Raw genomic sequence first — 14,287 nt, 5'->3', positions numbered from 1 at the left:
AGAGCGAACTGCAGTGGGCAGGTGGGAGGCAGAGGGCTACAAGGGATTAATTTTCCAACTAACAGCAATTACATTAAACTTGTAAAAGAAGTCTTCAGTGTGTCATCTGTCTTAGGACACTCTGCAATGTTTGAGAACAATTAGCAAGTAAATTAATTTTGATGTAACTCTCTGGTTCCCATGAACACAAACACAGAAGCTGGTCTGAAAACAGCCTGCAACTTCTTCCCCTCCCACACATCTATCCTTTAAAACCCACTGCAGAGCCGGTCTACCAAGTGGCATTAACATGCTGCACAGGGGGCATTCCAAACCTGCACCCCTGGAGATGAAACCTTAACAGAAACCAACTTTGCAGCCAAATTCCTCCACTGCAGACTGAGCCCGGGCACCATGGGGCTCCTACAGCATGCCTGAGACTCACCACATCCCACATGGCATATTTCAGAAGCAGCCAAAACTTCTGCTAGGTAAAAGTTGAGTCTTCCTCTATTTTCCCTCTCTATTGGGCCTGGGTGCTTGCAATATTGTCTCAAAAGCAGGTAAGTGCAAGGACACCTGGTACCCTGCAGTGCTGCGCCCCTGCCAGAAACCTGCTGGAGATAAAGTGCTGGATATAGAATATTCACAGTAAATTAAGGGAAAGCAAAGTAAAAGCAGTTCCCTAAGACATGCTGTAGCTAGGGGTGCAAAAACCTGACATAAAACAAGATAAACAAGGAAGGAGAATAGAATTATTTATAAAGAAATTTATTTTATATTTGCGTACAACAAATATAAGAAAACAAATTTAATTTTAAAAATGTATATTCGATTTCTTAAAAGTATTGAACCCTCTTAAGGAAAGGTTTTAGTTATTAAAAAGGTACTGAAGGCTAAAATTATACTTGGATAATATATGTGTGTGTACGTATATATATATAAAAAACATGTGCAATTTTATATATATATATAGTATATATAAATAACATGTGTCTTACATGATATTTTAAGGTATGCTATTTAAATATCTGAGTAACAATAGAGATATTATAAAATATAGTTTGCTATTTCTACACAGTTTGCATTCAGTTTTTATAAGCATCTAGACAGTGCAAAATTTAAACATACAGAAATATTCTCCTGTTATTCCATACATTGTGCTCAGCTCCCAAGTTTCCTCTGTCATGATCATAACCAGACTGAACCAAATTTGGAGGGTTCAATACTAGCCCTTACTAGCATCTTCTAAGATCAATAAAAGGAAATCTGTCTTACCTTGCACTGCGCTGTGGTATAGTTTGCGCGCAAAAGAGAACAATGCATTTCCTATGTTAAATGGTCTGAATCCCAGAGATCACATACACCTCACCATATTGACTCATTTCATTGCACTCCATATCCTGCAAAAATAAATCTCCTGTAGGACAGCATACATTACTGCGTACTGAAGTTTAAGTAATATATTTCTTTAACATAAGGCAGGAATATACTGAAATTTGATAACACTTAAATCCAACAGCAATCTGGAATTAAACCACATTTATGTACCACATTTTTATAGATGCTGCCTTTTTTATGTTTAAGTCAGAAAATGTGGTAGAGAAAACCTACTTTTCTTTAAATAAAAGCAAAGGATAAAAGCAGTCCTTCTAGAAGAAATTGCTAAAAACCAATGGGACCAGGCGAAACTCAACGGCCTTGAAACACCAAAGGTCAGTCTGCACCACCTTTCCTGCAGCTGATGAGCAATTCCTTGCATGACATCTGGGGGAATACTCATGTGAGTAGGTGGTTGCTACAGCAGAGCCTGAGTGTTTTAGCTCTAAATATTTATCACCCTTATTTGTATCTATTCGATGTTAAGGTATTGTATGCTCTTTTTCATGTCTGTCTTAAGTTACTAAAAAAAGGCAATTCTGACCATTCTGTATGCTTTTACAGTAGCTACATTTTAACTGAAGGATGTTTGTACTTTAGATAATATATCTATTATCACTGACATCAAAAACCTCAATCCCGCTTCCATAAAAATCAGTGGTTGCTTTGCTCCTACGAGAAATAACATTGTATCCCAATATGTTAGTCACAGAGTTTGCTAATCAAAGTAAATGCTATATTCATTAACTCTCTCAATGCTTAAAGGCAAAGTGGTGTTAGCAAATACTGTATAGTACAGCTTAAAGAACAGTGTTATGCACAATTCTAGACAAACTGTGATTCAACAAAATCTAAAAGCAGATGTGAAAAACATCTTATGGGACAGCAAATTTTGCTACATGAAAATTTCTGGAGCTCTGACAGGCTTTTTACAATTTCAGTTCTTAAACCAACCCCCTCACTCATGTCCTACACCGCAATTGCACAAATTAAAGGTTGTGACCTTGTAGGCAGTATGCATCCAGACCAGCTAATCTTTAAAATTGGATACTTCAGGAGGGTCTCCCTCTTTCTGCCACATTCATTCCTAAACTCCCTTTCAGCAGAAACTGTCGTGTTTCTGAGTCCTTGTAGCAACCGACAAGATAAAGAGCCTAGTGTCCTCCCTCATCTACTTCACTTCTCAAATTTATCTCTGTACTTGTCCATATAATTAACCCCTGCAGATTTAAACTTTAATTTAGATTTGAGTTACAGTTGCTGAACAGGCCTCACAAAAAGACAAAGCCTCATTAGCAGCCCACAAAAGTGAGCCTTACTAGTTAAAACCTCAATTTAAATACCCAACAAAAGGGAAAAATAGATGCTGAGACAATGTTTACATCCTTTCAACCACACCCTTGAAATTTTGGCAGTAAATCAGCCAAAGGATGGGCTTTACATCTCATCCATCTCTCTCAGTTGGGAAGGAACAGCGATAACTACAAGTTTTTGCAGGGTGCGGCTGATGCTGGGAGATGGCTGAATACGTATGACCAAAGGCTGCATGCCTCGCAAGTCAGAACAAAGCAGAGATGTGCTAGGAATTCAGGATTTTCTTATGGCCTAGAAGTTTCCTAGAGACTGGAGATAAACATGAGTCCCATCTCCCACACAAAAAGGAATCGTGTTCAAACCTAGAGTAACACAGCACTAAGAAGAAACTAATAACTAATGATGCCAAAGCCTCTCGATTTAAGGATTCCCCAAAGCAATCCCAAAAGAAAAGAAAGGAAAAGAAAACCTGTGCAGTCAGTCAACACATTTTTCAATCCAATTATATAGTAAATGCACCGGCAGGCAAGACCTCAGTTCCGAAAATGTCAGGAAGAAGAAGGATGGTGCAAAATGCTTTCATACATTTAAACATTCTTAGGATATAAGGGAGCAGGCAGCTTAGAAAACATTCCTGGTAAGCCGTGTGGGATCAGCGCAGTTTTCTGCAGGCTTTGCTTCGCCCTACAGCTCAGCTTTGCCTGTTTGGGCAGGACTGGCTTTACCACTGCCTTCTCCAGCGTTGTTCTTGTCTGCTGGCTTGAAAGATAACGAAGCAGAGTTTGTGCAGTACCGTTTGCCAGTTGGGCGAGGTCCATCGTCAAAAATATGCCCCAGGTGAGCACCACACTGAAACAAAATACAATAGGGTATCACTGTGTCTCTGTGCAGCTTGATGGCATCACTGTGGTGTTAAGCAATGACTGGCAGCCACTTCCAAGGAAGCACATTGGTGCTTACATTGCCCTTTCAAGTGGGATTTACAACCTACATTTATTTGCAAGAGTGATCCAGGAAGACGATCTGAGATACCACAGGTGCCTAAGACTTCAAGCCCAAATTTCTTGGGTGTTTCCCGTCGTGCCACTGCGTATACTTGGTTGGGCCACTATTTCTGAGAAGCCGCCTATCTCTGTAATGATCTCATGGCAGGAGCTCAGTTAAAAACATGGTGGTTAGGGCAGCACTGCCCATGTTTCACTTGCTGTAGGGCTAGCTGTGTAAGAAAGCGGCAGCCTGAGGTCTGGGCTGTCCTCAGCCTGCAGACATTTGCTACGCCCCTCAGTAAGAAAACACTAAAGCCCTTGGTGATCCCAGCAAGGACCTAAAGCAGTGAAGATATTCTTTGGAGTATGCCCTCATACTCATTTATTTTCTTTCCACAGCCTGGCACTCTTCTGAGCATCAAGGTCCTTCTGGGTGCACCTCTGCTCCTCACCCTTGGAGGGGATGGAGCTCATCCACTACTCATCTCATACTACCTTCTGTAGTATATAGGAGACAGGGACACGTGACTGAAAAAGACCTGTAGTGAAGATATGTAAAATATTTCTGAATGAGTAATCTTTAGCTGGGAGTAATTCTAAATAGGAATGATGCTGAATTTGCTTTCTGTAAGGAATATGAAACTACAGATGGTATATTGACACTTTTGTTCTGTATGAATCAGCCTCAGATACTCACAGTGGTATTCAGGGCGAACACTACTGCTCCTGTCTGTAAGAAAAGTAACAGTCCCTTGCTTTACAGAAGAATACAATATTTTGAAGAAGCTGATCCAGTTGATCCTTATTCAAAAATTAGGATTACTATCACTGCACATTATGGCTGACAACTTATCTGGATAATAAGAACTTCTTGTAATTAGTCACTTAAATTACACAAGTTCATTTTTACAGCCTGCCATGATAAATAAAAAAATAAAACCTTGCACTGCAGAAATATTTATCTTGAACAGGAAAGTCATGCTGTTTTACCAAAGAGCCTTGGCCTTTCAAGTCAATAGCTGATCTCACTGAGAGCCGGAATGATGTAACTGAGATCACAGAGCTGCTCGTGGGCTCGCAGTCAGACAGCAAAAATTAAAGACTGCAAATTATTCTTAACATTTAATTAATTCGTAGTATCCCAAATACATAGAGGCAGTACTGATTATTCTGAACTGTGAATGAGTTAGTGATGGCAAATCTCTACCCCGCAGTTAATGTGTTGCTAATGTTCTCCTGCTGTGATGGCTTTTAATTCACCAAAGCAGCAGGAAGGGTGTCTGGAGAAGCAGGTAAAGTCTTGGCTTCAGGTTAAACTCTGTCAACAGACTGAAAGGCTGGGGGAGGCTCTCAGGCCAGCTAGGAGGGACAGAGACTCTTCTTGTTTAATGACAGTTGAAAAAATAATCCTCACTGACTCCAGAAGCAGGGCAGGTAGGCACGTGAAGCCTCTGCTCCCTCCTGTCGGTCCCACCCGCACAGCCACATCCCAGGCAGGCTCCCTGCTCCCTATTCAGGCCTACTAAGCAGAGCTGAAGAGAGTGGGTTGCATTTTTGATTATGCCAGTAATCACTGATGAAGCATGAGACTCCCAGTTGCAGTCCCATTGCTACCTCACTAGGGAATTTAGGGAAATTATGTTCGCAAAAAGTGTTAAACGGATCTTCTAAAGCATATCATCAATATAAAAACTACAGAATTATGTAGTACGCATGACATACTAGCAGACACGCTGATTTGGCCATTAACATGTTGGGCCAAACCCTCTACCCAGACTGAAGTTAATGGATTCTCCATGAAGATGATGTTGCCTCTTTTTGAGAAGTTTTTTAACTCACTCTGAGCATTTATATATGAGGAGTGACTGACTAGTAAGGATGTGTATCATTAGGAATGAAATCAGTTATCCCTCCACCAATATTGTCTAGAAAGAGAACAGCAAATTATCACTGCCCGAATGAAGCTGCTGATTCTCTCAGAAGGACCTTGCGCACGTGGAGCTAAAGGACTGAAAGCTGCTGGGTACATCTGCCAAACACCAATGGATCAGCTTCTCCCTTTGCTAGGTAATGATTATGCCATTCCCTTCACAGAGAGGAGGGCAGCACAAAGGATGAGAGAAAGTAGAACAAGACAGATAACGGAAAATTTGGGCATGTTTTGAATGACTACTGACTTCATTATTACGGCAGATGGGATTGTCTGAGGCAACCATTAGGGCTGTGCTGGGAATGAATGTTGGGAATTAGTTAGCATGGCTGCACAGTAATGCACAGTGATGGAATCAGCACACAGACAGTCGCTCCACTGCTTTCGACTTCCCTCTCAACTGCTCACGTGTGGAGTCGGTCGGCCAGGCTCAGGCTCAGGAGCTCCTTTGAAGGGACCCTCTTCAGGAAGACAATTTCTGTAGACTCAGCACCGACTCCAACCATTTACATCTGCTCTGTTAAATCTCACACGAGACAACAACGTGCATTCCAACGAGCCCTTTGTGCCTTCAGCTTGTTCCACCCAGCTGTTATACCTACGACCCATGGTGCTCTCTCACAGTGATTACTATTTAATGGAACTGAAAGGTTTGCAAATCTTAGGGAAAGTACAGCATGCTGTAATGATTTTTGCAGCCTTTGCCATTGGAATGGTCTGCGTGTGCTATAAACTAACCTGACTGCAGGATATTTCAATCCGATGCATCCCATAGGAGAAATCATCGTTGAAAGTAATTGCATCGGGACTGATCACATCATAGAAGGAAGGCCAACCTAGAAAAGAGGAACAAGATAAGTAAGAAAAGAGGGTGTCTTTGTGGCAGATAGCATTGTAAAAAGCAAGACAGAATCACACTTTGAAAAATGTTTATCTCACTCCAGAGCCTGGAAATAACCGAAATGGAGATTTTGGATCCTAAATCACTTAGGTACTTTGGAAAATCTCCCCCCTAAATACAAAGTTATTTACAGGCAAGGCCTATGCTGCCACTAGCTGCCCATCTTCCATCTCAACAGATTCTTGACTCCACTGCAAGCAGCGGTAGCAGTTTAGCTCAGGCACGAAGGTGGTTGCTTAGGTAAGCCAGATTCATCCTCACCATCAGTTTAAAAAAACACAAATTCTACCTTGAAGACACACAGCGAGACTTTACAGAATGCAAGTGGTTTTGCTTTTGCAGTGTAAAGGTACTTTAAAAAAGAGTTGCAGTTTAGAGACCCAAAGCCTGCCTTAACCTTTGCCTTCACCAAGGCATGGTCACACCCAGAAAGATGTGCTCAGACACTGACCCATCACACATTAGAGGCAGTGAGATGACTACTATTGTGTCTAATTTCAAAACAGTAATGAGTGCTTCAGATCAGCGATGGACAGGCGAAGTCACAACTATGCCTATATTAGACACTAGTAGATGGTCTGCATGTGGTCTGCATTGAGGACAAAACAATTGCACTCATTAACACATATGTTCAACATAGCTGCTGGCTGAGCACTGAGTAGCATGACCTGACACCAGATGATGATGAGGTATATACCTGATCTACCAGTAATGGCCACTTATCATCTAAATAATGACCTTCCACTCCGTAACTATTCCATGCCAAGTTTCCGCCTCTCCACAACACAGGTAAAAAACAACGCATCATATGTTCCATTTCCTGAAGCTGGGTTCCCACATAAGAACCTGATAGGCTTTAAGGTCATGTCAACATCTGCCAGTGCCCATCTGAAATCCCACTGGCTATCTGTCCTTCTCATTCAGTCTCCTGCCAAATATAACATGCACAGGCAGCTCTTGCTCTCTGTGTATTACACGTATGCCCATGTATGCAGAACTTCCTTGTTTCTTCTTCTAATATCTGTTAAGCATTTGCTACTGATGATTTCATAAAATGACTTGCAATAAGCTACTAAGAAACACAGCAGCATCTGTGAATCACTGCATGCAGATGAATAAAGGATGAATACACCTTCCCATAAGTAAAGTGAGCAAAATTTCCTATAGAGTAAAAGGAGGTGTGGAAGCAATCAACTTTTCTGAATGTGGGTAAAGGAAGTGTGTAAACTGGAAAAAAATCCGTATGTCTTCAGTTCTATCTTAAACCATTAAATATGGAAGAACACTTATTAGGATGCAAGCATAACAGAAATACATTTTTAAGAAAGAAATACTCAGAAATGCATTTCTTTTCCTATTGGCAACACCCATATAGTAGCATTCCTAAACCTGCAGCCTGAAGGCATTGCAATCCCCAAGTCCTGTCCTCCCAAGGTGCCTACTTACCATCACAAGTGTTTCCACCCCAGAACTCACCGCAGACATAAGTGGAGCCATTTCTTTCCCCAAAAATATTGCAAATGGAAGAGTTACAGACAGCAGACAGACTGAGGAGCAAGAAGTCTGAACTTGGAAAATATCCCACAAGACAGGAACTCAAAACAGTGCAGCAATGACAACCGTAAAAAAACAATTTATAAATTCTTCCCCTCATGCAAAATATCCCTGCCAAACAAATACCTTCACAAACAGAAAAGCAATAAACATACAACTAGTTTTGCAAGAGGGGTTATCCTGTTGACAGAAAAAATGATGTCTCCTAATTGGTGTCTCCTTTCTGATTCCATTCGTCATCTTCTTAGCTGAGCCTCTGTCTTAACAAAAATTGAGGCCTTACATAGAGCTGGTCAGAATATTTTTAATGAAGCCTTTTTATTTTTTTTTTCATTTAATAATTTAAATTTAAACCAGACATATCAGTTTGCCCTTGTGTGATGGCAGAGAAGTTCCAAAGAGGGAGCTGTTTGGAGCAACCAACTATGTGATCATGTGAAAGCCTTTGGAGGAGGAACACTTCAGTGCTGCAGAAATTCTCAGAGACAACCCTGCCTCCTCCATAACAGCAATAAGGGGGAAGCTTCAAAGGCTGTTACACAGAGATTGAAGCAATCTATGTCTTGCTGAGAATTGCGAGAAGGGTTTGGAGGAGACATGTTTATGTCAGCTTTGACATTAAAGAAAGAACATCCATCCTCCTTTCTCCAGACTTCTCCTTTTGGTCTTCCCATCCACCACAGAAAAATTATTTGCTTTGGATGCACTCCATGCACTTTTAAAAAAATGAAGTCATCTGAAATCTATATAAACAGGCAAGCTCCTCCTAAAGTAGCCTTTGTACCCAATGGGAGTGACTTCAGTTTAGGCTGTCAGTTCATGCTACACATGACACATGTTCCAAAGGCTCCACCACTGACACATATGGCCCCCAAGACAGGGACTAGGAAACAGACTGTGCCTCCAGAGTGTGGAATTTTAACTCTCAGTGAAGCTATCTCTTATTGAGTGACATGGCGGGCCAGGCATCAGCATTACTGTGACAAACCAGTAACTCCATGAGGGTTGACTGAAAACTGAGAAAACCCTGCAACAGAAAAGGTCCTGAAGGACACAGTGAGGCACATTGTCACTCTGTTGACCTTGAGAGGAAGACAAGTGAACTGCTCATTGAGTTGATGAGCCAAACTCACCAGGAAAATCAATCCCCCTCTGCTGTCTCATTTCCTTTCTCCTGAGCTAAAGTGGAAAACCCATTTGCTAAACCTTCTCTGGCCATCTTCTCTACTTACAAAAGCTGTCAAAAACAAGCTGTAGAAGCAGTCTGCTCGCCTGCACGTCAGGCAACTCCCAGTGATGCAGAAAGCCAACCAGACCCCTGTTGTGGTCCCTTCATATGATCTTTTTGTCTTTGTAAGTGGTGACTGACCCAGCAGCGGCCTCCACTTTGCAAGCCCCAGGCTACTCCTCCTGCTGTCTCACTGGGTGGTGCCTCTCCACTCTTGTCCTCCTCAGCACCTGCCTGCTTCCTGCTGTAAGGCTGCAAAATGGCTGACTCACTCTGCATTTTAGGCAGCTGTTAGCTGTGCATTAAAGCTTCAGCCTGCCTTTGAGGGCTATCTGGCTACTTGGAAAGGGCATGCTTCTGCAGGAATGGGGGGGAGGAAGACCATTTTGGATCTCTTCTGCTGAGCTGAGAGAGAAGCAGTAACAGCACCACAGAGACTGAGCACTGGAGGAGACCCTTCACAAACCCTGGTGCTGAGCCTCAGCCCTCCCTGGGTGATGGCTTTCTGTCAGGTCTAGCCCACCACATCTGATGGGCAGCAGGAGTGGGGCTGATGTCTTTTGAAGGATGGTAAAACATAACAGCTAGGAAGAAACAGCTGCTGGAGGAAAGGGGCAAAGGGTAATTGCAGAAGACAAGATGGGGGTGAGGGGAGTCTCCCAGCTGAGTGAACAACTTCAAATGGTATTTGCACTTTTTTGTGTGTGTGTGAACAGCAGCTAAGATTTGTGAATACATTTATTCTTGAATGTAAATTTTATTTGAGGGAGAGTATGACACAGTAACAGTCAGCAATTTTAATCATGTTATAGACATTTAAAATGGGCTCATTCTTATTTTCACAATCACTTCGCATCACACTGGCAACACAAAAGGGCTTTAAAAAAAGAGTCTGTTGTGTTTGTGCTCACTCGGATGACCCTTTACATGGGAGTCAGGCTGCTATGTCCTAAGGGCCGGTTTCTGGTACGTTAATAAGCCAGCCATGGAGATGAATAGTTTTTCAGATACATTGCAAGTATCCTTTCTTGGATCTGAAATACACTAAATAAAGCAATGAAACTTTCTTCTGTCAAGTACTTAAGTGAAAACCATGTGTAAACTGAACATTACTGACAGATCTTTTCCGCTCCATCCTGCATGAGTAATAGAAAGTATCTTATGCTGTTGGGTGTCACACATACTGAGTCGTGTCACACATACTGAGTCATGTCCCATTCTTCCTCATTCTGGGACATCCCCCAAATATTTTGCAAAAGCTGCACAACATTTCTAAAATTCACCTCACACACCCTCACCAAAACTGAATCTTTTGTTTTTCATAATGGTCCTATTCTGGAAAAGAGGAGACAGCAGTTCTCTTCATCAAAGAATGCTTTCTTCAGAGCAGAGATGGGCTGGTACTGCCCTGGGCAGCAACAGTGAAGAACAGGGAGGAAGAGGAACGTTGGCTTTGGTAACCTATGCTGGATTCTGCTTTTGCAGCCCTGGGCACAGGGTTTCAAATCATTCAAAAGAGGCATCTTCTTTCTCACTTTCAGACCTCCTATTCTGATGGAGCCCATATGATTAATGAGCCGCCTAAGGGCGGGCACCTATACGGGCAGCTGGCACAAGGCAGGTATCGCGATGACACAGGCAGCCAACACACAGCAGTCCCAGACAGCTGACAAATGGAACAGTTTGTCTCCTTCTCAAACTGAGATGCCAAAGTAGTTGTGCTGCCCGAGTAAGAAAGCAGCAGCAGCAGTGCGCCTAGAGTCCAGCTGCCTTTGTGCGTTCCTGGTAGAGATATGAAACCCCAGCAGGAGTAGATTGTTTCTTTCACATGAACCCAGGAAGTTCTAAAGCACCTTATCTCGTGGGCTGCTCCAGGACTCTTCCTTGGGGTGATGCTGACCTCATGCAAAAAAAGAAAGACATTTTGTTCCCATAAACTCTTGCAAAGCAGTCCAGCTGTTGATTGATTGATCAATTTTAGAAGCATTTCAAACCTCCTTCCAGTTTTGCAAGTTTGAACACATTTTCTTGTAGTTAGATCTCCAACTTCCTAATAAATGGATGCAAGCATTTAGACATCTAACCGTTAAAATATGAGTCTCTAATTATTTGCAGAAGCAAAACGGCGGGCTACTTTTGAAAATCAGCCCTGCTAGGCTATTTTTTCCCCTCTCTTGAACTAATATTCCTTTTGACATTTTTTTGAACAGCACAATTGCAATGCCAAAGCATCTAATGCTCTGACATTATTCCCATTTCATACACCTGCCGACTGGAGACCTCCACAGTCTTTCAATATCTGTGATGTCTGTAGTTATGTTTTTCATTTTAGATCCCAAAGAGATTAAGTTCAACCTGCATTTTATCATTCTTTGCTGTAATTATTCCAAGCATTTACTTCAGTGAGTTATTTACAGATGGAGAAGTAGGGGGAGATGGAAGATGTTAGAATTACCAAATGGCACCAGATGGAAAAGAGGACCTTGACCTGAAAAATACCTTGTTTCTCTGATGTGCTGTATTTTTAGAATTCTGATTCCCTTTTAACCTAATGCGGATTAATGAAAACCCAAAGGCTTTTTAAGGTAGAGTCTCATCATTTATCTTCACTGAGAAGCTGTGTATAGGACTAAAAAAAAAGGTAATAAAGCTTCTGCTTTGAAACTGCTGTAAAGCTGAAGGGCCTTCACTTTTTTCTTTCTCACAGGTTTATTGAAACAGAATCTGAAAGACTGAGGCATCCACAGCTGTAACTACTCACATACAAGTTTAATGTAGAACCACAAAGTGACATATTGCTGTTATGTAGAATGCCTGTGCAGATACAGGGCTTTTTTTTGGCTAACATCCTGGGTTATTTTTCATAAGGTCTCCATGATGATGAATGCACAATAAATATTCTTACTTACAAATATTTTACCATCAGGTAAAACTACTTTCAGTGAAGGTTCATCTAATCTACCCAAATGTAGCTAGAAACAGAATCAGGCACAGAAACATTGTTGTTCACCAGCAAATGACTTTACGTTAGATACGTATTCCACTGAAAAGAAAACAGTTGGTCCTTTCCAGCACCATCCAGATATAAGAAGGATGACATGGTACTATTTTTCAGCAGAACATGCAGAGTGTCAGAGTGGTAGCTGGGGAGGGGGCGGGGACAAAGACAAAATGAAGCTTAATTGTGGAAGGTAAAGTAAAGAAAGGGCTTATCTCTAACACACTACCTATCTCTAACAGCAAAGTTGGGCTACTGCAGCAGGCAAATACCACTCTGACGGAAGAGTGTGGGAAGGGAATTTTACAAAACAATTGAACTTCTAATAGCAGCTTTTATGAGACAACTGTCATCTGTTTTTTCTTTATGTTTCTCACTTGAGACATAAAAAAGTGAAAGCCATAAATAAAGGTGGTATTTGTTTTCTTCCACTACAGCACTCTGAGCATCAAAACAACTTACTATGAAACAGCATATGCAATCCAGATTTATTTCTTTGTTAGTGGGAGGTGGTTATATTTGTTTAAAATGATTGTTAAGGGAGATCTGAAACATCGCATCTACAATTTCATTTGACATCTGGATTTTTCAGAACGAGTGCCCATGATGTCTCTTGAGCAATGAAAGCATGGGGCCTGCTCTCTTTAGCAATTAATAACTGTATCACAACACCACTATTGCCCTAGCTGCTTCCCTAGTCCTTTCACTGTGCTCTAAAATACTGCTAAATACAAGCCGGCTCTTTTAAAGCCTTCCTCTACAACCCTCCTGACATCCAACGTCTGGGCTGCTGCTAAAATCAACAGGTAGGCAGGAGCTGGGATCTTCCTCAAGTCTTCTTACAAAGTCTGAGTTACTAATGATTTCTTTCTTTTTTCAGGTTCAAGAAAACTACTGAACCTAACTCACTTCCTCCCAAAGGATGGGTTTCCCCCCTCATCTGAACAGTGTCTCTTGTTACTTTAAATCATGGCTAATGTTTTTAAAAAGATATCTTACACATAAGTCAGCTGTAGATCTTCAGCATCAAAGGAACCAAACAGAATCATGTGAAGCAGTGTAACCTTAAGCTATAATTTTAAAATGCCATTAAGAAATGTCTCAAATAGTTTTTAAAATTTACTGTTGACCTCAGTCCAAAGCGTTCAACTTCGAATAAATGTTTTTGTTTTCCTTCCAAAAGCAGTATCGGTAAAACAAATGTATGCATTGCAAAATATCTTGCGATCAGTATATGTATGAGTTATCTGTGCGATTCACTCAAATAACTGGAGCTTTCATACAGGATGAGTAAATCAGGATGCAGCAGAGCTGTCAGGCCTTATGATGGAAGTGATTTGACAAAATTGGAATCCTAATGCAGTGTGTTCACAGAGAAAGTAAAAAAAACCCCAGCAAATCCAACCTTGTAATAATCAGCATCTGGCACTGAAATGAACAGCAGTCACAGATGAAGTACATATTTGAAAAATTTGTCATGGGGTGTTTCAAGTAATGAACATCCACAATTTGTTTGTTGAAATATTTTCCTGTAGTATTGTTATGCATGTCTGGGAAATAAAGTTTGTAAAGAACAGCCAGAACTCAGTTACACACTAAAACTGAAACTACAGAGGTGGAATTCTGACAGAATTATTTTTAACTCAAAAAAAGAGCAGCCTGTACTGTCTTCCTCTTGCAGTCATATTCCTTCTACTGAGCCTCTTTCTACAGTGCCTCCAGCACTGACTGCGCTAGCAGACAAGCACCCTCCTCATTACAGCTGGACAAACAGGCTCTCATTGCAGTTGTAAAGTTCTGAAACAAGGAAAAGAGTTATTACGCTGATTAAAACAAACAAAAAAAAAGACAAAGGCCTCCTTTCTTCTGTTTACTTTAGATATTGAATGAGATGTCTTGGTGAGGGAACTTGGTCACAAATAACTAAGAAGGGACATAATTTTCTTGGCCATCAAGGAAAGCTTTTGTCAGGATTTGGGCCAAGACTGGGGCAGTTAGCAGATGGCAATGTCTGCCG

At 41.4% G+C, this 14,287-nt stretch overlaps 1 protein-coding gene across 1 annotated transcript in view; it reads right to left on the bottom strand.

Moving 5' to 3' along the window:
- Nucleotides 1-842: 842 nt before the first annotated feature.
- MSRB3 (methionine sulfoxide reductase B3) overlaps nt 843-14,287 on the bottom strand; it is an 85,518-nt gene continuing 72,073 nt past the window's right edge. Inside the window, 2 exon segments of the mRNA XM_068401067.1 lie at nt 843-3,522; nt 6,328-6,425. Of these exon segments, the coding sequence (XP_068257168.1) occupies nt 3,358-3,522; nt 6,328-6,425 (263 nt within the window). The 3' untranslated portion in view covers nt 843-3,357.

Source organism: Nyctibius grandis, chromosome 5 (genome assembly GCF_013368605.1).
Source record: "Nyctibius grandis isolate bNycGra1 chromosome 5, bNycGra1.pri, whole genome shotgun sequence".
Classification (NCBI taxonomy): domain Eukaryota; kingdom Metazoa; phylum Chordata; class Aves; order Nyctibiiformes; family Nyctibiidae; genus Nyctibius; species Nyctibius grandis.
This window is presented reverse-complemented; position numbering and strand designations above follow the sequence as displayed.